Source organism: Salvelinus alpinus, chromosome 37 (assembly GCF_045679555.1).
Source record: "Salvelinus alpinus chromosome 37, SLU_Salpinus.1, whole genome shotgun sequence".
Taxonomy (NCBI): Eukaryota; Metazoa; Chordata; class Actinopteri; order Salmoniformes; family Salmonidae; genus Salvelinus; species Salvelinus alpinus.
Window position 1 is genome coordinate 13,974,034 of NC_092122.1, and position 25,194 is coordinate 13,999,227.

Here is a 25,194-nt window from a genome sequence, read left to right on the forward strand (position 1 = left end):
GTTGTACAGGGAGTACACTGTAAGAACGGCCCAATTCAGTCGCTGCACATTTCAAAAAGGCTGAACAAATAGTTATATTGACTACGTCTGTCGTTACTCGCTCATTCATGTCTTAATCGAAATTATGGATTGCCTCTTATACGCTTTTCCTCCCCTTATGCCATAGTGTGTACATCTCAATTGTCAGTAGAAATCACATTTGTTTAGGCAAATCAGCCATATCAGCAATGTTTTTTTTAAAGGCAGTAAATGAGTCTGAATGAACTGTTTCGCTGCCAGACAAGGCTCCGCTGAAAGCAAGGTGTAGCAGTGCTAAGGTGTCGGGACTGCTGTTGGGACAGCTTGATATCGGCCCTAACAGTTTGTGGGCACTGTTTGTCACCATTATAGTGCAATTCATGTATTGTTTAGTGTTGAGTTGTGTAGTGGCTTTGCTGGCATGCATCCCCCAAAAAATGTGTTTGCCCCAACAAGATTTACATGCTAAAATCGCCACTGAAATAGAGGTGAATTACTTTTTTACTATTACGTGGTTACTTTTATTTTGGAATTTCCCGAAACAGTGACCCGGAAATACTTTTCTAGTGTTGCTGACGAGACACTAATTACTTTCTGAATGTACGGTTGTTGTTTCCATTTCCACATTTATTTTATTGCATGTTGATATACAGTTGTATGCTGTTAATTATCCATACATACTTTTGATAACAACTTTTCCATCATGGACAAACGAGTCAAAGCGGCTGCCAGTACGGGTAGGGGTTGTTTCTAAAAGTAACGTTACAGTCTATGCTATTAACTCTGGCTAACGTAAGCTAGAGTAGCTCAAATTCAACATACAGGCAGCCCCAAGTGAACTGTAAAGTAACATAGCTAACTACATTCGTTTCATGTTAATATCATGTTGGCTTTCTTTCTAAATGTAGCTAGCTATTGCTGCTAAATATAGTAAAACCAAAGATTATAACTCTCATCTGTGGTATAGTCTTATCATAATATTTTGTATAGCCTTGATGTTGTAGACGAATATGATTTTTTGTTATGCAACAACCAGTACAGCCTAAATATTTATTGGGTCCCTCTTCTTTCCATAGGTCCCCCTCTTCCTCTCTCCTCTTTACGACTATTGGTTTCCCCGCTGCGGCTGATGTATTCATTTGTATGGCATGTGGTGAATCAACGCAATGTGATGCACTATGGGAAGGTCGAGGAATTTGTGACTGTGGTGACTGAAGCTGTTCCAAAGTTGCTGAGTTACAAACAGAGGGCTCAACTCATCCTGGGCCTGAGAGCAAGGGTGAGTGACATGATGTGTGGTTATGGGAGGAGTAGTTGATTATGCTTTGATTGACACATTTATATCAATGCCAGTAGAAACTATATGTGTGTAAGGAGGGCAGGGAAGTTGCAAGTTTGCTCAATATCGCCATGATTCCCATTAATTAGATGATCTTGGAGATGTTCCGCAACGATTGTCCACCTAACCCTCAGGCCATCCAACGTCTCCTGGGAAAGATTAACATCAGTGCATCCGCAGGGGTAAGAATATTTTTCTCTCTCCTGCATACATTCAAAGGATGTAACAGCTACTCATTTTAATAGCTCAATTCAGATAACCAGATAAGTTATACTTGTATCAAATTATTCACATTCTGTGTTACAGCAGCAAGATATGGAAGTGGAGGAGTCACAGGCTAACTTTGTGGCACTGGTCCAAACCCTGCTGAAAAACCCTTATGAGAGGAAGCACTTCTTCCAGGTTTGACATACTTTCTCTCTCTCCCTTTCGTCTGACTTGATTTTAGCGCCTCATCATTCAGGTAGGTTCTCTCAGACACTGTCACTCTTTGCTTCCCTGTAGGAGGAGTTCCATACACATTATGGCTCCAAGTATGACACAGCACTGCAGGCCCTTGTGGGAGGCTTGGTCCTCAGACTGGAACAACTGCTATCTGTGCCAGATCTCTCCCAGGTAATGAACTGGTACATGACAAGTCTATAACTAACAGTTCACTGATCATACCTAATTTTGTCATTATTAGATAACAGTTTATGTCAACACATGCCATATTATTGTCTTGACCTCACATGCTAAGCCACCCCCCTTTTGCTGATCTTATGTTCTTCCTCTCCTTCTCAGATAGCATCCATTATCAGTGCTGCCCCCTCTGACCTGGAGGAGTGTGGACAGTTTGTGTCTGACCCTGAGCACCTGAAGATCCTCCTCCAGCACCAGAACCTGCTAAATAAAATCCAGTTAAACAAAAATGGTAGGCTTGAAAATAGTCCATAGAAAGCTTTGGAGTCTCTACTTCAATCAGTATCTGTTATCCTCTCTGTGTATGTACAGTAGATTTATAAACAGCTATAAAAAAAAAACTTTACAAGTTTTATTTTTGACATCGAAAATTAAAAGTACAATGTGGAGAAATCGCTCAGCCATTACCTGGTTGGTAAAATTCTGTAATGTTCTCCTACTTTCAGTATGTGACAAAAAAAAGCAATTTAAATAATGGCTGTACAATATAAACCACTGTGAAATATATTTTCAATGATCATGAATATAATATTTTTTGCTGTATGAATTTAGTTTACAAAACCTTAAATAAAAAGATTAAAAAGCTAAACTTAATAGTAGTATTTTTTTTAATTAGCAGAATATCCTTAACTGTGATGTACTTAAATATATATATTTTTTTTTTCCTCAGTACCTGTCACTTCCTCTGTGGGTGACTGTGTGCTGTCTTCGCTGTCCTTCCGCCTCGCCTGTGGAATGCCATCAATGGAGCCAGATCTTGACAAGCCATCAGAATCACTAGAAGCCACTCTAAGCCTCATGAACCCTGCCTCCTTCAGTGACTTGGAGGATCTGGGAATGATGTCAGATGACTCGCCACATGCTGGAGAAGATAGTACTATAGAGAGAGAAGAGGATGCCAGGGATAACGGAAATGGGGTGAAAAATGCAGTGTGTGACAATGCACTGCCAGAGAGCGTGTCTAGTCCTCAAGGTGTTAGCGGACTAGTGGGAGGGTCACCATCAAAAGGGGCACCAACAGTAAGGAGTATGTTGCCAACACAGAGACACCAACAGCTTGTATCACTGATGAGTAGTTCCTTCACCAAATCCTCTCCTTTACAGATAGTCAAATTAGTCATCCCTGCCACGGTCACCAATGGGAACCAACCGTGTAACCCACCGGTCAAAGTAGCGAGTGTCCACCAGTGGGTCTCCCACATTGCAAGTAACTCGATCTCGCTCCCTTCCTTGCCACCCCTTCCACAAAACAATGATGTAGATAAGGAGATCCGGTCAGGTGACACATGTCTTGGAAGCAGTGTGGTAATTGGTGGTCAGGAAACAGAAGCCAATCTCTTTGAGAAGGCTGTTATCCGAAGGAGATGGGTGCCCAAGCCACAAAGAATAACAGTACCCTCGAAAAGGAGAATTCCTGAGGCAACCATAATTTGCCAGGAGTGTGGGAAGAGTTTTGTCTATCCGTCTCAGCTGGAAAATCACCTCCGCATTCACACAGGAGAGAAACCTTTCAAGTGCACTGAGTGTGGCAGGGCCTTCAGGTCCTTAGGAGGTATGACCACTCATATGAAAAATCACTCTGAAGCGCGGCCATTTAAGTGTGATGAGTGTGACAAGGGCTTTCGGAAAAAGGCTGACCTGAAGAAGCATCAGCTCATCCACACGGGTGCAAAACCACATAAATGCACCATCTGTGGAAAGGGCTTCAGCCAAGCATTCTATTGCAGAATACACATCCAGTCTCATGCAAGTGAAAATAACTTTCCCTGCACTCATTGTCAGAAGAGATTCCCAACCCAATACAAGCTGTCTGTCCACGAGCGCTGGCACACCATGGAGCGCCCGTTCATCTGTGAGCAGTGTGGGATGCGCTTCTTTCATCCCAGTGGGCTGAAGAGGCACATGGGCTATCACATTGGGAACCGCCCGTTCCTGTGTGCCCAGTGTGGAAAGACTTTTGTTTATGAGTTTGACCTGAAGAAACACCAAAGGGACCATGGCCCCAAGCCCAAGATCCCATGCCCTGTCTGCCAGAAGGTGTTTGGCAGCAACGGACTCATTAAGGCCCACATGTTTACGCACACCTCTGTAAAACCTTACAGATGTGACATATGTGACAAGACCTTTAAACAGAGCAGCAGCTTGAGCAGTCACAAACGTCTGCACACAGGCGAACGCCCTTACCACTGTGACATGTGTGGGAAGACATACAAGCTGAATCAGCACCTGAAGGAGCACATAATTATCCACCACACGACGGAGGGGCACCCCTGTGACCAGTGTGGAAAGGTCTTCAAGTTACCACGTCTTCTAAAGGCGCATGAGCGGTTGCACTCAGGAGAGCGATCTGAGCAGACAAGGAAATACAGTCACACCAACCGTCGCAGGAGACATTCCTCCAAAAGGAGTTGATTTTCTGCACAGTGGCTGGCCTCCACACACACACTGACTGGGATGCTAGTTTTATTGTTCTGACACAAGTTTAACTTTGTCACAATGCCATGCCATTGGCTGTAATCATGTTCTTGGTTTTTTTTGTTGTAAACTTGACAATTTTGGACCATAATCCAGGATTCCCTAGACTGAACATTGACAAATGGTAGAATGGCTGGCTTAATTCATGCAGAAACAAACATATGTCCTGTTAGATACCAACAATGAATGATTGTCATTAAAAACATATTTGTTTGTGATGCTTTTTTTTGGATAGGTTGAAATTCCAATGACATAAGATGTAAATTGACAGCTACTTACATATCTCTTTTTGAGAGTAGTCAATGATTGCCGGAAGCCTTTACAAAAAAATATGAACAACATTTGGTTTTGGATAAAGGCAAATAAAGTCATTATTGTGTGCCACTACTCATTTGTTTTGCTGTTTAAGTTGAAAACATTCACAGCAAGGGAAACCAAATGTTTGCTAGAATGGTCCTGTGCGATTACTTTTTATAATACATTTAAAGATTGTATTAAGCCACAAAAGTTCATTAATAAAGATTAATACTCATCCAGATATATAACGTTATACAGAAAAAATATGAAATTCATGTTTTTACCTAAAATGTAATTTCAAGAAAAGAGCAGGATTCACTTGCGGCTCTTATTCCAGCACGGTAGGTGGCGGTAATGTTGTTATGCTACCACTCTTATTGTTAATAGTCCGGTCAAAACTCTTTTCTGGATTTGGTTCCGTTTCCCTCTGTCCCGTTGTTGTCACCATTTTCACACAAAAAATCGTCAATGAGTTGATAGCTATCTATCATGCTAGTTACCTTTACTGTTAGATTTCTGCTTATCGTACATATTTGGTAACATTCCGGCATGGACAAACGAGTCAAGAAGAGTACAGCCAGTACGGGTAACGTTAGGTTACATTATATGACACTTACTAGCCATGTATTAGCAATCTAACCCATTTTACAAATGTGAATCTGGCTAGACCCAAGTCACTGCAGTGCAGAGCGCTAGCGACTATCTTCAATGGGTAGCTAAGTATAAAGCTAATGTCCGTTTCGGCTTGCCTTCTAAATTAAGTTTGCTAGCTAGTTAGCCATGTTGCTGGAGGTATTTGTTGCTAAAGAAAGAGGATGAAGCCACACAAGCTAACATGTTGTTCTATCGTCTTGCTATAGGTCCCCCACTTCCTCTCTCCTCTTTGCGACTATTGGTTTCCCCGCTGCGGCTGATGTATTCATTTGTATGGCATGTGGTGAATCAACGCAATGTGATGCACTATGGGAAGGTCGAGGAATTTGTAACTGTGGTGACTGAAGCTGTTCCAAAGTTGCTGAGTTACAAACAGAGGGCTCAACTCATCCTGGGCCTGAGAGCAAGGGTGAGTGACATGTTGTGTGGTCATGGGAGGGGTGGTTTTGAAACTGTATTAGAAAAATCATATACAATTTTGTCCCATTATTTTAGATGATCTTGGAGTTGTTCCGCAACGACCCACCCAACCTTCAGGACATCCAACGTCTCCTGGAAAAGATGAACATCTTGGGGGTAAGAATATTTTTCCTGTGTGAAAGTGTGGAAATTCCGCCCCATACCAGTGAACAACTCACATGTAACACAACATATTCAAGAATGACTGTCGATACCATTAAACCAGAAAAACCAAGGCTGGAGCGACATCACTTAAAAGAGGGTCAAATATGTGCTGTACTCTGATTTGAAAATAGCAGTGCAGTGTACAGATCTGAGGGGACTGGATAAGTGTAAACGACAAGTGTTAGCACCTTCCAGTGGGGTTGCGGGAGCTTTCTGCCATCTGTCTTGCTTTGCTGTCACCCATCTGATTCCTTAGATCTGCAAATAGGGTAAGAGATAAAAGTTGTTCTCAGGCTAGACTTGTGACTTCTACAGACCCTGTCACCCATACACTCAATACCCCTCTTTTTAGTAACATGTAATTCTGATGACGGAAGTGGCTGTACTTTGTATCAAATGATTCCCAATTTGTGTTACAGCAGCAAGATGCAGAAGTGGATGAGTCACAGGCTAACTTTGTGGCGCTGGTCCAAACCCTGCTGAAAAACCCTTATGAGAGGAAGCACTTCTTCCAGGTTCGGCAGGCTTCCTCCCTTTCCTCTCACACTGTCCACTTTGTCATGTCATAGACACTGATTTTAACTTTTTCTTTCCTTCCCTGTAGGAGGAGTTCCATACACATTATGGCTCCAAGTATGACACAGCACTGCAGGCCCTTGTGGGAGGCTTGGTCCTCAGACTGGAACGACTGCTATCTGTGCCAGATCTCTCCCAGGTAATAAACTGGTAAACAACAAGTCTATAACTAACAATTTACCAGTCATATCTAATGTTGACATTGTTAGACAACTATATACACTACCGTTCAAAAATTTGGGGTCACTTAGTAATGTCCTTGTTTTCCATGAAAACATACATGAAATGAGTTGCAAAATGAATAGGAAATATAGTCAAGATGTTTACAAGGTTATAAATGAGGATTTTTAATTGAAATAATAATTTTGTCCTTTTAAACTTTGCTTTCGTCAAAGAATCCTCCATTTGCAGCAATTACAGCCAGACCTTTGGCATTCTAGTTGTCAATTTTTTTAGGTAATCTGAATAGATTTCACCCTATGCTTCCTGTAGCACCTCCCAAAAGTTGGATTGGCTTGATGGGCACTTCTTACGTACCATACGGTCAAGCTGCTCCCACAATAGCTCAATAGGGTTGAGATGGGTAACCTTTATTTAACTAGGCAAGAGATCCAGTGACTGTGATGGCCACTCCATTATAGACAGAATACCAGCTGACTGCTTCTTCCCTAAATAGTTTTTGCATAGTTTGGAGCTATGCGTTTGGTCATTGTCCTGGTGTAGGAGGAAATTGGCTACAATTAAGCGCCGTTCACAGGGTATGGCATGGTGTTGCAAAATGGAGTGATAGCCTTCCTTCTTCAAGATCCCTTTTACCCTGTACACATCTCCCACTTTACCACCACCAAAGCAGCCCCAGACCATCACATTGCCTCCACCATGCTTGACAGATGGCGTCAAGCACTCTTCCAGCATCTTTTAATTTTTTATGCATCTCACGAATGTTCTTCTTTGTGATCCAAACACCTCAAATGTAGATTTGTCTGTCCATAACATTTTTTTTCCAATCTTCCTCTGTCCAGTGTCTGTGTTCGTTTGCCCATCTTAATCTTTTATTTTGATTGGCCAGTCTGAGATATGTCTTTTTCTTTGCGACTCTGCCTAGAAAGCCAGCATCCTGGAGTCGCCTCTTCACTGTTGACGTTGAGACTGGTGTTTTGCGGGTACTATTTAATGAAGCTGCCAGTTGAGGACTTGTGAGGCGTCTGGTTCTCAAACTGGACACTAATGTACTTGTCCTCTTGCTCAGTTGTGCACCGGGGCCTCCCACTCCTCTTTCTATTCTGGTTAGAGACAGTTTGTTCTGTTCTGTGAAGGGAGTAGTACACAGCGTTGTACGAGATCTTCAGTGTCTTGGCAATTTCTCACATGGAATAGCCTTAATTTCTCAGAACAAGAATAGACTAATGAGTTTCAGAAGAAAGTTATTTGTTTATTGCCATTTTGAGCCTGTAATCGAACCCACAAATGCTGATGCTCCAGATATTCAACTAGTCTAAAGAAGGCCAGTTTTATTGCTTCTTTAATCAGAGCAACAGTTTTCAGCTGTGCTAACATAATTGCAAAAGGTTTTTCTAATGATCAATTAGCCTTTTAAAATGATAAACTTGGAATAGCTAACACAACGTGCCATTGGAACACAGGAGTGATGGTTGCTGTTAATGTACCTCTGTACGCCTACGTAGATATTCCTTTAAAAATCATCAGTTTCCAGCTACAATAGTCATTTACAATGTCTACACTGTATTTCTGATCAATTTTATGTTATTTTAATGGACAAAAAATCTGCTTTTCTTTAAAAAACAAGGACATTTCTAAGTGACCCTAAACTTTTGACCGTTAGTATACGTGCCAACACATGCCATAATATTTTTCATCCTGCGCACTCTAAGAAACCCCCTGGTTGCTGATCTTAGCTTCTACCTCTCCTTCTCAGATAGCATCCATTATCAGTGCTGCCCCCTCTGACCTGGAGGAGTGTGGACAGTCTGTGTCTGACCCTGAGCACCTGAAGATCCTCCTCCAGCACCAGAACCTGCTAAATAAGATTCAGTTGGGTAGGGCTACTTTAATTAGTATATCTTCTCCATGTTAATGTTCAGTGGAATTATCAACAGCTGAACAAAGAACAATGTAATTTTCCCTTTTTGTCAAACTGCCATGGTTCAATCTATTGATAACTTTGAACCAGCTGTATTTACAGGAATTTGAATTATTTTGAAATGGTATTAATCGCATGCCCAATACCTTCAAATTCAAACAATCAGAATGTGGTGTAATATAAAATACTCATAGATTTTTCTGTATTTGTCCCTTTTTCTCAGTACCTGTCACGTCCTCTGTAGGGGACTGTGTGCTGTCCTCGCTGTCTTTCCGCTTAACCTGTGGAATGCAGTCCATGCAGACAGATTTTGACGAACCAGCGGAATCATTAGAAGCCGCTCTAAGCATCATGAGCCCTGCCTCCTTCAGTGACTTGGAGGATCTGGGAATGATGTCAGTTGAATCGGAACACGCTGGAGCAGTAACTACTGTGGAGAGAGAAGAGCAGAATGCCAGGGATAACGGAGGTCTGGTGAAAAATTCAGTACTCGACAGTGAAGAAGACAATGCACTGTCAAAGAACGACATAGTCTCACCTACTCCTCAAAGTGTAAGCAGGCCAGTGGGAGGGGCACCAACAGTAGAGAGCATGCTGCCAACAGAGAGACACAAAGAGCTTGCAACACTGATGAATACTTTCATCACCGAAGCCTCTCCTTCACATATTGTCACCCCTGCCACGGTCACCAATGGGAACCAGCCAGATAACCAGCCGGTCGAGCTAGCGAGTGTCCACCAGTGGGTCTCCCACATTGCAAGTAACTCGATTTCGCTCCCTTCCTTGCCACCCCTTCCACAAAACAATGATGTAGACAAGGAGATCCGGTCAGGTGACACGTGTCTTGGAAGCAGTGTGGAAATTGGGGGTCAGGAAACAGAAGCCAATCTCTTTGAGAGGGCTGTTATCCGAAGGAGACTGCCCAAGCCACAAAGAATAACGGTACCCTCGAAGAGGAAAATCCCTGAGGCAACCATCATTTGCCAGGAGTGTGGAAAGAGTTTTGTGTATTCGTCTCAGCTGGAAAATCACCTCCGCATTCACACAGGAGAGAAACCTTTCAAATGCACTGAGTGTGGCAGGGCCTTCAGGTCCTTAGGAGGCATGACCACTCATATGAAAAATCACTCTGAAGCTCGGCCATTTAAGTGTGAAAAGTGTGACAAGGGCTTTCGGAAAAAGGCTGACTTGAAGAAGCATCAGCCCATCCATATGGGTGCGAAACCACATAAATGCACCATCTGCGGAAAGGGCTTCACCCAAGCATTCTATTGCAGAATACACATCCAGTCTCATGCAAGTGAAAATAACTTTCCCTGCACCCATTGTCAGAAGAGATTCCCAACCCAATACAAGCTGTCTGTCCACGAGCGCTGGCACACCATGGAGCGACCGTTCATCTGTGAGCAGTGTGGGATGCGCTTCTTTCATCCCAGTGGGCTGAAGAGGCACATGGGCTATCACATTGGGAACCGCCCGTTCCTGTGTGCCCAGTGTGGAAAGACTTTTGTTTATGAGTTTGACCTGAAGAAACACCAAAGGGACCATGGCCCCAAGCCCAAGATCCCATGCCCTGTCTGCCAGAAAGTGTTTGGCAGCAACGGACTCATTAAGGCCCACATGTTTACGCACACCTCTGTAAAACCTTACAGATGTGACATATGTGACAAGACCTTTAAACAGAGCAGCAGCTTGAGCAGTCACAAACGTCTGCACACGGGCGAGCGCCCTTACCACTGCGACATGTGTGGGAAGACATACAAGCTGAATCAGCACCTGAAGGAGCACATAATTATCCACCACACGGCGGAGGGGCACCCCTGTGACCAGTGTGGAAAGGTCTTCAAGTTACCACGTCTTCTGAAGGCGCATGAGCGGTTGCACTCAGGAGAGCGATCTGAGCAGACAAGGAAATACAGTCACACCAGCCGTCGCAGGAGAAATTCCTCCAAAATGAGTTGATTTACTGCACAGTGGCTGCCCTCCACAGACACCGACTGGGATGCTAGTTTTAATATCCTGACAAATTGCCATTAGCTGTAATAATATTTCTAATTTTTAGTTGTAAACTTTAGAATTTGGACCAGAATTCAGGATTCCCTTAATAGACTGAACATTGAAAAATAGTATAATGTCTGGCTTAATTAATGCAGCAACAAGCATATCTCCTGTTGGATAACAATTAATGATTGTGTCATTAAAACATTTGTTTGTGATGCTTTTCTTTTTTTGGATAGGTTATTGAAATTCCAATGACACAAGATGTAAATTGATAGCTACTCACTTATTTCTCTTTTTGAGAGTAGTCAATGATTGCAGGGAGCCTTTACAAAAAATAAGCACAACATTTGGTGTTGGATAAAGGCAAATAAAGTCACAATTGTGTGCCACTACTTTCTTGTTTTGCTATTTTATTCACAGCATGGGAAACCAAATGTATGCTAGAAAGGTACTGTGTGATGACATTTTATAACATTTACATTTAAGTCATTTAGCAGAGCAATATAATACATTTAAAGTGTTCATTAAACCACAAAAGTTAATTAAGCCACAAAATAAAGATTCATACTCAACCAAATATATATACAGAAAAATTATGGAATTCGTGTTTTTACCTAAAATGTAATTCCAAGAAAAGAGCAGGTTTCAATTGTGGCTCTTATTCCAGCACGATAGGTGGCGGTAATGATGTTAAGCTGCCAAAATTATTGTTAAAGTCCGGTCAAAACTCTGTTCTGGTTTTGGTTCCTTTTCCATCTGTTGTTGTCGCCATTTTCATAATTTTTCGTCAGTGAGTTGATGATAGCTATCTATCATGCTAGTTACCTTTACTGTTAGATTTCTGCTTATAGTACATATTTGGTAACATTCCGGCATGGACAAACGAGTCAAGAAGAGTACAGCCAGTACGGGTAACGTTAGGTTACATTATATGACACTTACTAGCCATGTATTAGCAATCTAACCCATTTTACAAATGTGAACCTAGCTAGACCCAAGTCACTGCAGTGCGGAGCGCTAGCGACTATCTTCAATGGGTAGCTAAGTATAAAGCTAATGTCCGTTTCGGCTTGCCTTCTAAATTAAGTTTGCTAGCTAGTTAGCCATGTTGCTGGAGGTATTTGTTGCTAAAGAAAGAGGATGAAGCCACACAAGCTAACATGTTGTTCTATCGTCTTGCTATAGGTCCCCCACTTCCTCTCTCCTCTTTACGACTATTGGTTTCCCCGCTGCGGCTGATGTATTCATTTGTATGGCATGTGGTGAATCAACGCAATGTGATGCACTATGGGAAGGTCGAGGAATTTGTAACTGTAGTGACTGAAGCTGTTCCAAAGTTGCTGAGTTACAAACAGAGGGCTCAACTCATCCTAGGCCTGAGAGCAAGGGTGAGTGACATGATGTGTGGTCATGGGAGGGGTGGTTTTGAAACTGTATTAGAAAAATCATATACAATTTTTGTCCCATTATTTTAGATGATCTTGGAGTTGTTCCGCAAGGACCCACCCAACCTTCAGGACATCCAACGTCTCCTGGAAAAGATGAACATCTTGGGGGTAAGAATATTTCTCCTGTGTGGAAATTCCACCCCATACCGTGGCACAAACTCACAACACACCTGTAACACAGCATTCAAAAATATTGCTGTCAATACCATTCTCGGACGACTACTTAAAAGAAGTAACATTTGCATGTTGGTCTGGTTTGAAAATAGCCTTTAGCTCTGCAGTGCACAAATTTGAGGGGACTGGATAAGTGTAAGCGACAAGTGTTAACACCTTCCAGTGGGGTTGCGGGAGCTTTCTGCCATCTGTCTTGCTTTGCTGTCACCTATCTGATTCCTTAGATCTGCAAATAGGGTAAGAGATAAAAGTTGTTCTCAGGCTAGACTTGTGACTTCTACAGACCCTGTCACCCATACACTCAATACCCCTCTTTTTAGTAACATGTAATTCTGATGACGGAAGTGGCTGTACTTTGTATCAAATGATTCCCAATTTGTGTTACAGCAGCAAGATGCAGAAGTGGATGAGTCACAGGCTAACTTTGTGGCGCTGGTCCAAACCCTGCTGAAAAACCCTTATGAGAGGAAGCACTTCTTCCAGGTTCGGCAGGCTTCCTCCCTTTCCTCTCACACTGTCCACTTTGTCATGTCATAGACACTGATTTTAACTTTTTCTTTCCTTCCCTGTAGGAGGAGTTCCATACACATTATGGCTCCAAGTATGACACAGCACTGCAGGCCCTTGTGGGAGGCTTGGTCCTCAGACTGGAACGACTGCTATCTGTGCCAGATCTCTCCCAGGTAATGAACTGGTAAACAACAAGTCTATAACTATCAATTCACCAATTATATCTAATGTTGACATTGTTAGACAATGTATATGTGTCAACACATGCCATAATATTTTTCATCCTTTCATCCTAAGAAACTCCCTGGTTGCTGATCTTAGCTTTTACCTCTCCTTCTCAGATAGCATCCATTATCAGTGCTGCCCCCTCTGACCTGGAGGAGTGTGGACAGTCTGTGTCTGATCCTGAGCACCTGAAGATCCTCCTCCAGCACCAGAACCTGCTAAATAAGATTCTGTTTGGTAGGCTTACTTTAATTATATATTCTCCTTCCTGTTAATGTTAAGTAGAATTATCAACAGATAAACAAAGAACAATGTATTTTTCCCCAAACTGTCATGGATCACTTTGAACTAGCTGTATTTACAGGATTGTGAAATAGTTTTTCAATGGTATTAATGTAAACATGCTCATTCCTAGGCTTTCAAATTTAACCAATCAGAATGTCATTTTTCTATATTTGTTCCTTTTCCTCAGTACCTGTCACGTCTTCTGTGGGTGACTGTGTGCTGTCTTCGCTGTCCTTCCGCCTCGCCTGTGGAATGCCATCAATGGAGCCAGATCTTGACAAGCCATCAGAATCACTAGAAGCCACTCTAAGCCTCATGAACCCTGCCTCCTTCAGTGACTTGGAGGATCTGGGAATTATGTCAGATGACTCGCCACATGCTGGAGAAGATAGTACTGTGGAGAGAGAAGAGGATGCAGTGCGTGGCGGTGAAGAAGAGAATTCACTGCCAGAGAGCGCCGTGGTCTGCTCTTGTCCTCAAGGTGTTAGCGGACTGGTGGGAGGGGCACCATCAAAAGGGGCACCAACAGTAAGGAGTATGTTGCAAACGATGAGACAGCAACAGCTTGTATCACAGATGAGTATTTCCATCACTGAAGCCTCTCCTTCACAGATAGTCATCCCTGCCACGGATAACCAGCCGATCGAGCTAACGAATGTCGACCAGTGGGTCTCCCATATTGCCAGTTACAATTTATCGCTCCATTCCTTGCCACCCCTTCCACAAAATGATAATTTGGACAAGGAGATGGAGTCGGCCGACACAGGTCTCGGAAGCAGTGTGGTGATCGGGGGTCAGGAAACAGAGGTCGATCTCTTTGAGAGTTCCATTATCCAGAGGAAGAGGGTGCAAAAGCCACTACGAGTAGCGTGCTCTAAAAAGAGAAACCCTGCAACCAACTCCTGCCAAGAGTGTGGGAAGCGTTTTCTGTCTCGGGGACGGCTGGAGGATCACCTCCGCATACACACCGGAGAGAAACCTTTCAAGTGCATCGATTGTAGCAGGTTCTTCAGGACGTTGGCACTCCTGACCAACCATATGAAAATTCACTCTGACGTGCGGCCCTTTAGCTGCGATGAGTGCGGCAAGTGCTTTCGGAGAAAGGTTGGCCTTCAGAATCACCATCGCGTCCACACGGATGCAAGACCATACAAATGCACCATCTGTGGAAAGGGTTTCACGCAAGTACAGTACTGCAAAAGACACATGGATTGTCATACAAGTGAGAATACCTATTTCTGTACTCATTGTCCGAAGAGTTTCCCAACCCAATTCCAGCTGTCCGCCCACCAGCGCTGGCACACCATGGACCGCCCGTACGCCTGTGAGCAGTGTGGGTTGCGCTTCTTTATGCCAAGCTTGTTAAAGAGACACATGGGCTATCACATCGGGAACCGCCAGTTCCTGTGTGCCCAGTGCGGAAGGACCTTTGTCTATGAGTTTGACCTAAAGAGACACCAAAAAGACCATGACCCCAGTCCCAAACTTCCCTGCCCCGTCTGCCAGAGGTTGTTTGGCAACAACAGCCTACTCCAGGCCCACATACGCAGGCACTCTTCAGAGAAACCTTACAGATGCGACATATGCGACAAGACCTTTAAAGACAGCGGGGGCCTCCGCATACACAAGCGGGGGCTGCACTCGAACGAACGCCCTTACAGCTGCGACGAGTGTGGGAAGACCTACAAACTACACACGCACCTGAGGGAGCACAAGTTTAAACATACGGGGGAGGGCCACACCTGTGGCCAGTGTGGAAAAGCCTTCAGGTACCTGCGTCTCCTGAAGGCGCACGAGCGGTCGCACTCCGAGCCATCTGAGCTCACACGGCGAAACAGTCACACCAGCCGTCGCAGGAGACATTCCTCCAAAAGGAGTTGATTTTCTCACATCTGCACACCCTTTACTGTGGCTACAGTAATATACAATATTCAACTTTGTCAATTCCATGTCATTAGCTGTAGGGCAGCCCAGGGTTCCTCTGTGTTGTCTTAGGAATGCTGCATTATCCCACCATTCCCCCATTCTGTCACATCTCTGTGGTGGTGAGATAATTGACTTGAATGGCGAAGAGGATCTCTGCTGTTCAGGACTGCTGCTCACTGAGTTTAGCTTCCTCCCTTCCTCTATGATCCTCCCTCCTCTGATCAGACATACTGGGACTATACAGGCCCTTATTACATGATACACAGCATATCAAGTACAGGTTCTAAAGTCATTTCAAATCATGGGATGTCATACATGGTCTATTTTGGGAGGTACCAGCTTTGCAGTCCTAACAGCCATGCATACGAAACCGGTTGTGCGTCTGAAGGCTCCCAGAACATCTGTGGACCTGCAATTCATATTGTGAATCTGTGGAACTATGTTCAGTGAGGTGTGTTAGGTAAACCAGTGAAACAACCACTGTCAGGTGCAGTATGCTCTCAAGAGAACGTGGTTTTAATCTCTTGACTTGGATCAGGATTGGGGGTCAACTACATTTTAATTCAGGATCTTGCTAATAGAAAATAATTTCAGTTGCTACCTGAATTGACTGAATTGATATGTCATTGACTCCAACCCTGGTTTGGAAACAGTCTCATGGCTTCTCTCGCAGTATAATCATCAGTGTTTGATAGTCACATGTACAGGGTTGCAGGTGTATTTGCGGGGTACAGTGACCATCTTAGGGTCCAAACTCCAACAGAGTGTAGTTCAATTTGTGCTTCTTGTTCTATCGCAATGTTCTTGTTTAATTCAAAAGCTTATAGGCTACATTCATTTGTGGTGTTTATTTTGGACATAAAACAGTCTCCAAAGAAATGTGTACAAAGGGGCTTCATACTTACCGTATGCAGCGACTGTATTTTAGTTATCAAATTTGTATTGATCTTTACAATGTAAATGTAATGTAAATTACAATGTAAATTTTTACAATGTGACATTACAGAGTATTTTGAGTAGATTGTTGACAAATATATTTTAATTGCACTTTGTAACAATAAAATGTGAAGAAATCCAAGGGGTATGAATACTTTTGCAAGGTACTATAGATGTTTGACTGATTAAATTCTTGATTGCTGTTTCTCATGAGTAGCTCTTGTTACGGATGGCTTCACAGTTGATGGAAAGTACACACACTCATCAACAAATACAGAAATAAATACAAATGGCACCCTTCAAAATATTCAACATTGATGATCCCCTTTTATTTGGGGGATTTTAGTTACATTCTTTATAGTCATCAAATGTTATGGTAAGAATTTAAAATAAGTTTTTAACTCAATAGTTTTTTGAGCAAGCATGACTATTTACATGTTTTTAATGTAAATCACCAGAGGTTTGAGCTCACTCGAAAACAAATCAGAGCAAAGCAATCCTAGCTAAAATAAATCCTAGCTTAAATCAAAATGCTTTATTGTGGAGTTGTGTTACCATGAAAATAACTATACCGCACCTATCTAAAAGTGATAACCACTGACTTCCATCTGCCTTTTCTTACAAACCAGAAAAAGCCCAAACCTGCAGTTGTTGATCCCAAAGTAAAAGGCTGGTTTCTTCAAGTCACAATGCATCCTGTTTTGAGGATTGTTCTTGGAACCATGGCATTTGGCACATACTTTCCAGAGGCCTACAGAAGCATCCATGAGGAGTGGGTGGAGGTGCAGACGGACATTGGATTATGAGTATGACATGGAGTACTATGTCACATCTGGGAAATATGCAAAGTTACAGGTTGTAGTGTAGATAACACATACTATTGAGCCATCATTTTTACTAACATGGTTTAAAGGCATTATTCAAGATTTTGGCAACTAAACCCTTTTAAAAGTTAAAAGTTGAAGGTAGCATGCTACGTGCTCCTTGTAGACTTTCAGTAATTGTGCTAACGCTAGTTAGCAATGGCTCCAGAAACAAATTGACCTTTAACTTCCTTCAAACTGCACACAGATATAAGAATTGTATCCATGAAATAATCTGATTCTGGGTAAATAGGAAATAGGGCTTAATTGCAAAAATCTCAAACTATACCCTATTAAAAGTCATACAAGTCTTTGAGCTACAATACCGACAGGATCGATTGCTCATGCCAGAACCAACAGGTGGACTGTCCTGATATTTGTTTTGCTTCCATGGGGTCCTTAATTCTCTGGTGTTTGTACTGAAGTATGTCACTTCCCATTAGGGAAAGGGAGATAGCTAGTCAGTTGTACAACTGAATGTATTCAACTGAAATGTGTCTTCCGTATTTAACCCAACCCCTCTGAATCAGAGAGGTGCGGTGGCTGCCTTAAATCAACATCCATATTAACTGCCTTACTCAGGGGCAGAATGACAGATTTTTACCTTGTCAGCTCGGGGATTCAATCCAGCAACCTTTCAGTTACTGGCCCAATGCTCTAACCACTAGGCTACCATAAGGCATGGTCATTTAGTAAACATAGAAAACAACACTGTTGTTCAGAGAACATACCTAAAGTTACACATGAGTGTTATATGTAGCATATACAGTTGAAGTAGGAAGTTTACGTACACCTTAGCCAAATACATTTAAACTCAATTTTTCACAATTCCTGACATTTAATCCTAGTAAAAATTCCCTGTCTTTGGTCAGTTAGGATCACCACTTTATTTTAAGAATGTGAAATGTCAGAATAATAATAGAGAGCATGATTTATTTCAGCTTTTATTTCTTTCATCCCATTCCCAGTGGGTCAGAAGTTTACATACACTCAATTAGTATTTGGTAACATTGCCTTTAAATTGTTTAACTTGGGTCAAATGTTTTGGGTAGCCTTCCACAACCTCCTCACAATAAATTGGGTGAATTTTGGCCCATTCCTCCTGACAGAGCTGGTGTAACTAAGTCATATTTGTAGGCCTCCTTGCTCGCACATGCTTTTTCAGTTCTGCCCACAAAATTTCTATAGGATTGAGGTCAGGGCTTTGTGATGGCCACTCCAATACCTTGACTTTGTTGTCCTTAAGCCATTTTTCCACAACTTTGAAAGTATGCTTGGAGTCATTGTCCATTTGGAAGGCCCATTTGCGACCAAGCTTTAACTTCCTGACTGATGTCTTGAGATGTTGCTTCAATATATCCACATAATTTTCCTGCCTCGTGTGCCATTTATTTTGTGAAGTGCACCAGTCCCTCCTGCTGCAAAGCACCCCACAACATGATGCTGCCACCCCCGTGCTTCACGGTTGGGATGGTGTTCTTCTGCTTGCAAGCGTCCCCCTTTTTCTTCCAAACATAACGATGGTCATTATGGCCAAACAGTTCTATTTTGTTTCATCAGACCAAAAAAAGTATGATCTTTGTCCCCATGTGCAGTTGCAAACTGTAGTCGTGCTTTTTTATGGCGGTTTTGGAGCAGTGGCTTCTTCCTTGCTGAGCGGCCTTTCAGGTTATGTCGATATAGGACTCGTTTTACTGTGGATATTGATACTTTTCTACCTGTTTCCTCCAGCATCTTCACAAGATATTTTGCTGCTGTTCTGGGATTGATTTGCACTTTTCGCACCAAAGTATGTTTACCTCTAGGAGACATAACGCGTCTCCTTCCTGAGCGGTATTACGGCTACGTGGTGCCATGGTGTTTATACTTGCGTACTATTCTTTGTACAGATGAATGTGGTTCCTTCAGGCGTTTGGAAATTGCTCCCAAGGATGAACCAGACTTTTTTTTCCTGAGGTCTTGGCTGATTTCTTTTGATTTTCCCATGATGTCAAGCAAAGAGGCACTGAGTTTGAAGTTAGGCCTTGAAATAGATCCACGGGTACACCTCCAATTGACTCAAATGATGTCAATTAGCCTATCAGAATCTTCTAAAGCCATGACAACATATTCTGGAATTTTCCAAGCTGTTTAAAGGCACAGTCAACTTAGTGTATGTTAACTTCTGACCCACTGGAATTGTGATGCAGTGACTTCTAAGTGAAATAATCTGTCTGTAAACAAATGTTGGAAAAATTACTTGTGTAATGCACAAAGTAGATGTCCTGACTGACTTGCCAAAACTGTAGTTTGTTAACAAGAAATTTGTGGAGTGGTTGAAAAACTAGTTTTAATGACTCCAACGTAAGTGTATGTAACCTTCCGACTGTATACTGGACAAAATATAAATGAAACATGCAGCAATTTCTAAGATTTTACTTAGTTACAGTTCATATAAGGAAATCCGTCAATTTAAATAAATAAATTAGGACATAATTTACGAATTTCACATGACTAGGAATACAGATATGCATCTGTTGGTCACAGATACCTTAAAAAAAAAAAAATAGGGTCGTGGATCAGAAAACCAGTCAGTATCAGGTGTGACCACCATTTGCCTCAGGCAGCGCAACACATCTCCTTCGCATAGAGTTAATCAGGTTGATGATTGTGGCCTGTGGAATGTTGTCCCACTCCTCTTCAATGGCTGTGCGAAGATGCTGGATATTGGTGGGAACATGCTGTTGTACACGTCGATCCTGAGCATCCCAAACATGCTCAATGGGTGACATGTCTAGTGAGTATGCAGGCCATGGAAGAACTGGGACATTTTCAGCTTCCAGGAATTGTGTACAGATCCTTGTGACACGGGGCTCTGCATTATCATGCTGAAACATGAGGTGATGGCGGCAGATAAATGGCATGACAATGGCCTTCAGGATCTCATCACGGTATGTCTGTGCATTCAAAATGCCATCTATAAAATGCAATTGTGTTCATTGACCGTAGCTTATGCCTGCCCATATCATAACCCCACACCACCATGGGCACTCTGTTCACAACGTTGACATCAGCAAACCGCTCGCCCACACGATGTGGTCTGTGGTTGTGAGACGTACTGCCAAATTCTCTAAATCGCTGTTGGAGGCAGCTTATGGTAGAGAAATTAACATTACATTTTCGGGCAACAGCTCTGGTGGACATTCCTGGAGTCAGGGATGTAAACAAAAATGTATAGAAATAATCTTTTTTTTGGATGTGGAAAAGTTCTGGGATCTTTTATTTTAGCTCATGAAACATGGGACCAACACATGCGTATATATTTTCGTTCTGTGTTCCTCAACGTTTGTGATTATGGATGGCTAGACACTTCTCTTTTTCTCACCGGCTTTATTTCATTGGTTACCAATATTGTTGAAATGTATGCAACACATGTCTTACAGTAGGCCTACCTCAAAGTCTTCAAAGCTGATTTGTGCATAACCTTTGTTACAGTGTATTACTTAGATGCATTACTACAGGGATCATCAACTAGATTCAGCTGTGTGCCGATTTTTTTCTTGAGCAGATGGTCGGGGGGTTGGAATATATATAACAATAATTTGTAGACTGCAAATTAATCGCAAGAAGCCCAAACAGATATATTATTGGATTATAATGTAATAATTTCAAACCTTGCTTTGTTTATGATCATTATTCGTGGAAATACATGGGAACAGATTTCCCTAGTTAAAATCACTTGAAGCTGATTACCTGGTGTTTTACAGTTTTTATATCCAACAATGAAAAATGAACAAAAAAATATATATATAATTTTTTTGCTCAGAAAACTTGGGGGCCAAATAAAACCACCCGCGGGCCAAATTCACGGGCCGCCAGTTGGGGAACCCTGCATTACTATGTATTAATAGAACTGCTTAATAACTATATGAGAATTTATCTAACACTCTGTTCATTTTCAGTAAGTGTGACTTGTTATAGTAAGTACCATTTACCTTATGCAGACTATTAAGTAGCAGTGCAAACAGATGGATATATTTTTATGATTCAACCTTTTCTATCATGCTATGCTATTTTTAGCCTTGAATTAAGTTGTGGGGGAATGATAACCATGTGGCTGGGTATCATGTTACAACAACTTGAACCAGGTAATACACTACTGTCCCTCCCCAGAAGGAATGGTCTTCCTGGTGAATGTCACAAGTCTGACAAAGTGACACTAAACATCACAAAAAATTACGAATGTACAGTACAGTGCCCTTGGAAAGTATTCAGACCCCTTGACATTTTCTACATTTTGTTACGTTACAGCCTTATTCTAAAATGGATTAAATATGTTTTCCAGTAATCTACACACAATACCCCATAATGACAAAGGGTAAACAGGTTTTTAGAAATGTTTGCAAATGTATATATTTTTTTAAAATGAAATACATTATTTACATAAGTATTCAAACACTTTGCTATGACTCAATTTAACTTGGGTGCATCCTGTTTCCATTGATCATCCTTGAGATGTTTCTGAAACTTGATTGGAGTCCACCTGTGGTAAATTCAATTGATTGGACATGATTTGGAAAGACCCACACCTGTCTATAAGGTTCCACAGTTGACAGTGCATGTCAGAGCAAAAACCAAGCCATGAGGTCAAAGTAATTGTCCGTAGCGCTCCAAGATAGGACTGTGTCGAGGCACAGATCTGGGGAAGGGTGCCAAAACATTTCTGTAGTATTGAAGGTCCCCAAGAACACAGTGGCCTCCATCATTCTTAAATGGAAGAAGTTTGGAACCACCAAGACTCTTCCTAGAACTGGCCGCCCGGCCAAACTGAGCAATCGGGGGAGAAGGGCCTTGGTCAGGGAGGTGACCAAGAACCCGATGGTCACTCTGACAGAGCTCCAGAGTTCCTCTGTGGAGATGGGAGAAGCTTCCAGAAGGACAATCATCTCTGTAGCACTCCACCAATCAGGCCTTTATGGTAGAGTGGCCAGACAGAAGTCACTCCTCAGTAAAAGGCACATGACAGCACGCTTAGAGTTTACCAAAAGGCACCTAAAGACTCTCAGACCATGAGAAACAAGATTCTCTGGTCTGATGAAACCAAGATTGAACTCTTTGGCCTGAATGCTGAACAGCACTTTGATATATCAGCTGATGTAAGAAGGGCTATACAAATTGATTTGATTTGAATGCTAAGCGTCACGTCTGGAAGAAACCTGGCACCATCTCTACGGTGAAGCATGGTGGTCGCAGCGTCATACTGTGGGGATGTTTTCAGTGGCAGAGACTGGGAGACTAGTCAGGATCGAGGCAAAGATGAACGGAGCAAAGTACAGAGAGATCCTTGATGAAAACCTGCTTCAGAGCGCACAGGACCTCAGACTGGGGCGAAGGTTCACCTTCCAACAGGACAATGACCATAAGCACACAGCCAAGACAATGGACGAGTGCCTTCGGGACAAGTCTCTGAATGTCGTTGAGTGGCCCAGCCAGAGCCCGTACTTGAACCCGATCTAACATTCCTGGAGACCTGAAAATAGTTGTGCAGCAATGCTCCCCATCCAACCTGACAGAGATTGAGAGGATCTGCAGAGAAGAATGGGAGAAACTCCCCAAATACAGGTGTGCCAAGCTTGTAGTGTCATACCCAAGATGAGGCTGTAATCACTGCCAAAAGTACTTCAATAAAGTACTGAGTAAAGGGTCTGAATACTTATGATATTTCAGTTTTTTATTTTTAATAAATTAGCAAACATTTCTAAAAACCTGTTTTTGCTTTGTCATTGTGGGGTATTGTGTGTAGATTGATGAGGGGGAAAAACAATTGAATCATATTCAGAATAAGGCTGTAACATAACAAAATGTGGGAAAAGCCATGTGGTCCATTAACATTCACTCCTCTGCGGTCCTGAGAGGGGCAACAGGGTTGAAGAGTGGTCGTTGTTGCCTTAGCTGCAATTTGCCATAGGTCATCTCAAAGTCCTTCTTGGTTCCGACGATAACGTCCAGGCTGCCACCTCGCACGTCATAGCCCTAGGAGGCTAGTTTCTGGATGCGGTAGAGCACAATCTGAGTGGTGAGCTCCAGCACGTTGGGCATCTCCCTCACTTGGTCCATGCTCACCCCCACGTCCAGCAGCCCCTTGAACCGGCCCACCAGGGTGGGCACTGAGTAGTACAGTACAGCAGGGCAGCGGAGGACTATCTCCCGGAGCTCATCTTCAGAGCACACGAGCACCCCTTGGGTGTAGTCCAGAGCCTGTTGCATGGCCTCAGGCTGCAGCTCTGCGATGGAGGCCCTGAGGCTGGAGACCAGGACCAGGAGCTCCTCTGTGGTGAAGCCCTTTTCCCTCAAGAAGCCCAGACTGTCCCTCCACGCCTCAGCCGGCCGCATCAGGATGTAAGGGTTCTGGCTGAGCAACTTTTGGAACCATAAGCGCAGGTTTCCCTCATCCCCTCCCAGGTCCAAGTAAGTCTCTCGCAGCATGTGGATGACCTCCTGGTTGCTCTCCACAGGCCGGCTGAAGCTCTGGGGGGCGCTGGCCATCAGCTTCCCGATGATGCGCTTGCTGAGGCGCAGGCTCTGGAGATAGCGTATGTTGTCACGCTGGTTGGTGTGGTGCGTGAGCGTGAAGAAGGAGGCAGGGAACTTCTCAATGATGCCCACCAGCTCACGCCGGTTGGGGCATACGGAGGACCAGAGGTCCCGCTGAGCTGCCACGTCCTCGGGCCGACACAGGATAGCCTCGGGGTGGGTCTCCAGCACACGGGCAATGGAAGCAGTGTCAGCGCCCATGTCCCGCAGCAGGTCCGCCGTCTCGTACACGTACACAGAGTTCTCTGACAGCACCCATCCCTTGAACTTACGCACTTTACGGATGTCCACCGATAGGTCATAAAGGGAGTCGACAGTTTGCTGGTTCTCTGGCCGCTTGTTGGCGAGGGTAGAGGAAGAGAAGCCCATATGAGGGGTTAAGACGCTCCTCTTCTGGCAATAGGCGCACAGGAAGGCAGTGGTGGCACGGAGCATTGTTAAGGCACTAAAGTACAGACGACCTGTATAAGACAAAAACACACACTGAGCAGTTACATCACACAAGACCACTACGTCCTTTGTCAGTATTGTTTACCAGTTAGTCCTATACTACTGTTCTATGCTTTCAGTACATAGACTGTTTTCTCCTGCTCTAAATTAGACCATTAATTAACAGTAAGATACATTTTATTTAGGATGATCACATAACAAACATTGCTTTCCTCACTGCAAAGCCTGTCAAAATCAAACAATGTTGAACTGATCTATTGAGGGCAACATCAGTAAATGTAAGTATATTTGGCCAGTAGATATGAGTAGTGTTGGTGTGGGAACACGATGTACTAAACGTGTTACTGGGTGGTGGAGAATGTGTACTTAAACTCATAACCAATGCGCCCTCTATATTACCGCCGGTAGCAAGTCACTATAGGTCTATAATTATCGAGTTCGTAAAAGGTCTATGCTGCTGTAACAACTGAGTCTTTCAGCACATGGGACAGAGACCACCTGAATCAACTATAGTAATTCAAATACAGGCTATACATTCTATATTGTAAATAAAACCAGTTGTTTACCAGTTTATTGTCCAGAGGAATACACAAGTTGACGCTGGAAGTTGTTCAGGCATTTGTACCATTATGAAAGATTTTAAACGCCCTCTGCTCACGTGTTTCATAACGCCTGTGATTGGCTCTGTTCCCGTCCGCCTATATTGCTGTTGTGCTGCGCAGATTATTAAATTGTGGGAACTCCATCACTATGAATTACCAATGTAATTAACAATAATATGGTGGGTGCTTATATTTGTCCTATTTCACACATGTAGGCTACAAGTGTGTATTATACGCATGTATAATACGCACGCATATCCCAACTCTCCCTGAGACACCCTCAGAGAGTGGGGTCACGGTGGGGCCGGCGTTATGGGCGGCATTTGGGGGGTCTGGTCCGCCCTAATTTACCTCGTTGCCCGTCCAAATACAAGTTTGAAATATGCATAATTTATTTGACGGAGATGCGCGCCAACAGAAAGACGCATCAATCTCA

General features: G+C 43.0%; 4 protein-coding genes and 1 long non-coding RNA gene across 11 annotated transcripts; 3 read left to right on the forward strand and 2 right to left on the reverse strand.

Moving 5' to 3' along the window:
- The first annotated feature begins 598 nt into the window (after positions 1 to 598).
- Positions 599 to 4,900, forward strand: LOC139566117 (uncharacterized). The gene is made up of 7 exons (XM_071387047.1): positions 599 to 755; positions 1,095 to 1,297; positions 1,447 to 1,539; positions 1,664 to 1,759; positions 1,862 to 1,972; positions 2,141 to 2,270; positions 2,709 to 4,900. Exons 1-7 carry the CDS (start codon positions 722 to 724, stop codon positions 4,448 to 4,450), a joined length of 2,409 nt encoding a protein of 802 aa, XP_071243148.1. The 5' UTR covers positions 599 to 721; the 3' UTR covers positions 4,451 to 4,900.
- On the reverse strand, positions 1,581 to 2,821 carry LOC139566121 (uncharacterized). Its single transcript, XR_011673058.1, has 2 exons — positions 2,712 to 2,821; positions 1,581 to 2,242 (listed from the first exon to the last, which is right to left on the reverse strand). It is a non-coding gene; the product is annotated as an uncharacterized lncRNA (long non-coding RNA).
- Positions 4,901 to 5,214: 314 nt separating the features above from the next.
- On the forward strand, positions 5,215 to 11,158 carry LOC139566118 (uncharacterized). Of its 4 annotated transcripts, none has more exons than XM_071387048.1 (7): positions 5,215 to 5,396; positions 5,671 to 5,873; positions 5,960 to 6,040; positions 6,508 to 6,603; positions 6,693 to 6,803; positions 8,601 to 8,721; positions 8,989 to 11,158. In XM_071387048.1, exons 1-7 carry the CDS (start codon positions 5,360 to 5,362, stop codon positions 10,725 to 10,727), a joined length of 2,388 nt encoding a protein of 795 aa, XP_071243149.1. In that variant the 5' UTR covers positions 5,215 to 5,359; the 3' UTR covers positions 10,728 to 11,158. The 4 variants fall into 4 exon arrangements, with proteins under 4 accessions (XP_071243149.1, XP_071243150.1, XP_071243151.1 ...); XM_071387049.1 differs by having other exon boundaries at positions 6,511 to 6,603; XM_071387050.1 differs by having other exon boundaries at positions 5,215 to 5,390.
- A 107-nt stretch (positions 11,159 to 11,265) lies between these two features.
- Positions 11,266 to 16,412, forward strand: LOC139566120 (uncharacterized). Of its 4 annotated transcripts, none has more exons than XM_071387052.1 (7): positions 11,266 to 11,677; positions 11,952 to 12,154; positions 12,242 to 12,322; positions 12,776 to 12,871; positions 12,961 to 13,071; positions 13,240 to 13,360; positions 13,596 to 16,412. In XM_071387052.1, exons 1-7 carry the CDS (start codon positions 11,641 to 11,643, stop codon positions 15,287 to 15,289), a joined length of 2,343 nt encoding a protein of 780 aa, XP_071243153.1. In that variant the 5' UTR covers positions 11,266 to 11,640; the 3' UTR covers positions 15,290 to 16,412. The 4 variants fall into 4 exon arrangements, with proteins under 4 accessions (XP_071243153.1, XP_071243155.1, XP_071243156.1 ...); XM_071387054.1 differs by having other exon boundaries at positions 12,779 to 12,871; XM_071387055.1 differs by having other exon boundaries at positions 11,266 to 11,671.
- Positions 16,413 to 22,825: 6,413 nt separating this feature from the next.
- On the reverse strand, positions 22,826 to 24,849 carry LOC139565904 (transcription termination factor 2, mitochondrial-like). The gene is made up of 2 exons (XM_071386550.1): positions 24,723 to 24,849; positions 22,826 to 24,167 (listed from the first exon to the last, which is right to left on the reverse strand). The coding sequence occupies exon 2, from the start codon at positions 24,139 to 24,141 to the stop codon at positions 23,146 to 23,148; it is 996 nt and encodes a 331-aa protein (XP_071242651.1). The 5' UTR covers positions 24,142 to 24,167; positions 24,723 to 24,849; the 3' UTR covers positions 22,826 to 23,145.
- Positions 24,850 to 25,194: the final 345 nt, after the last annotated feature.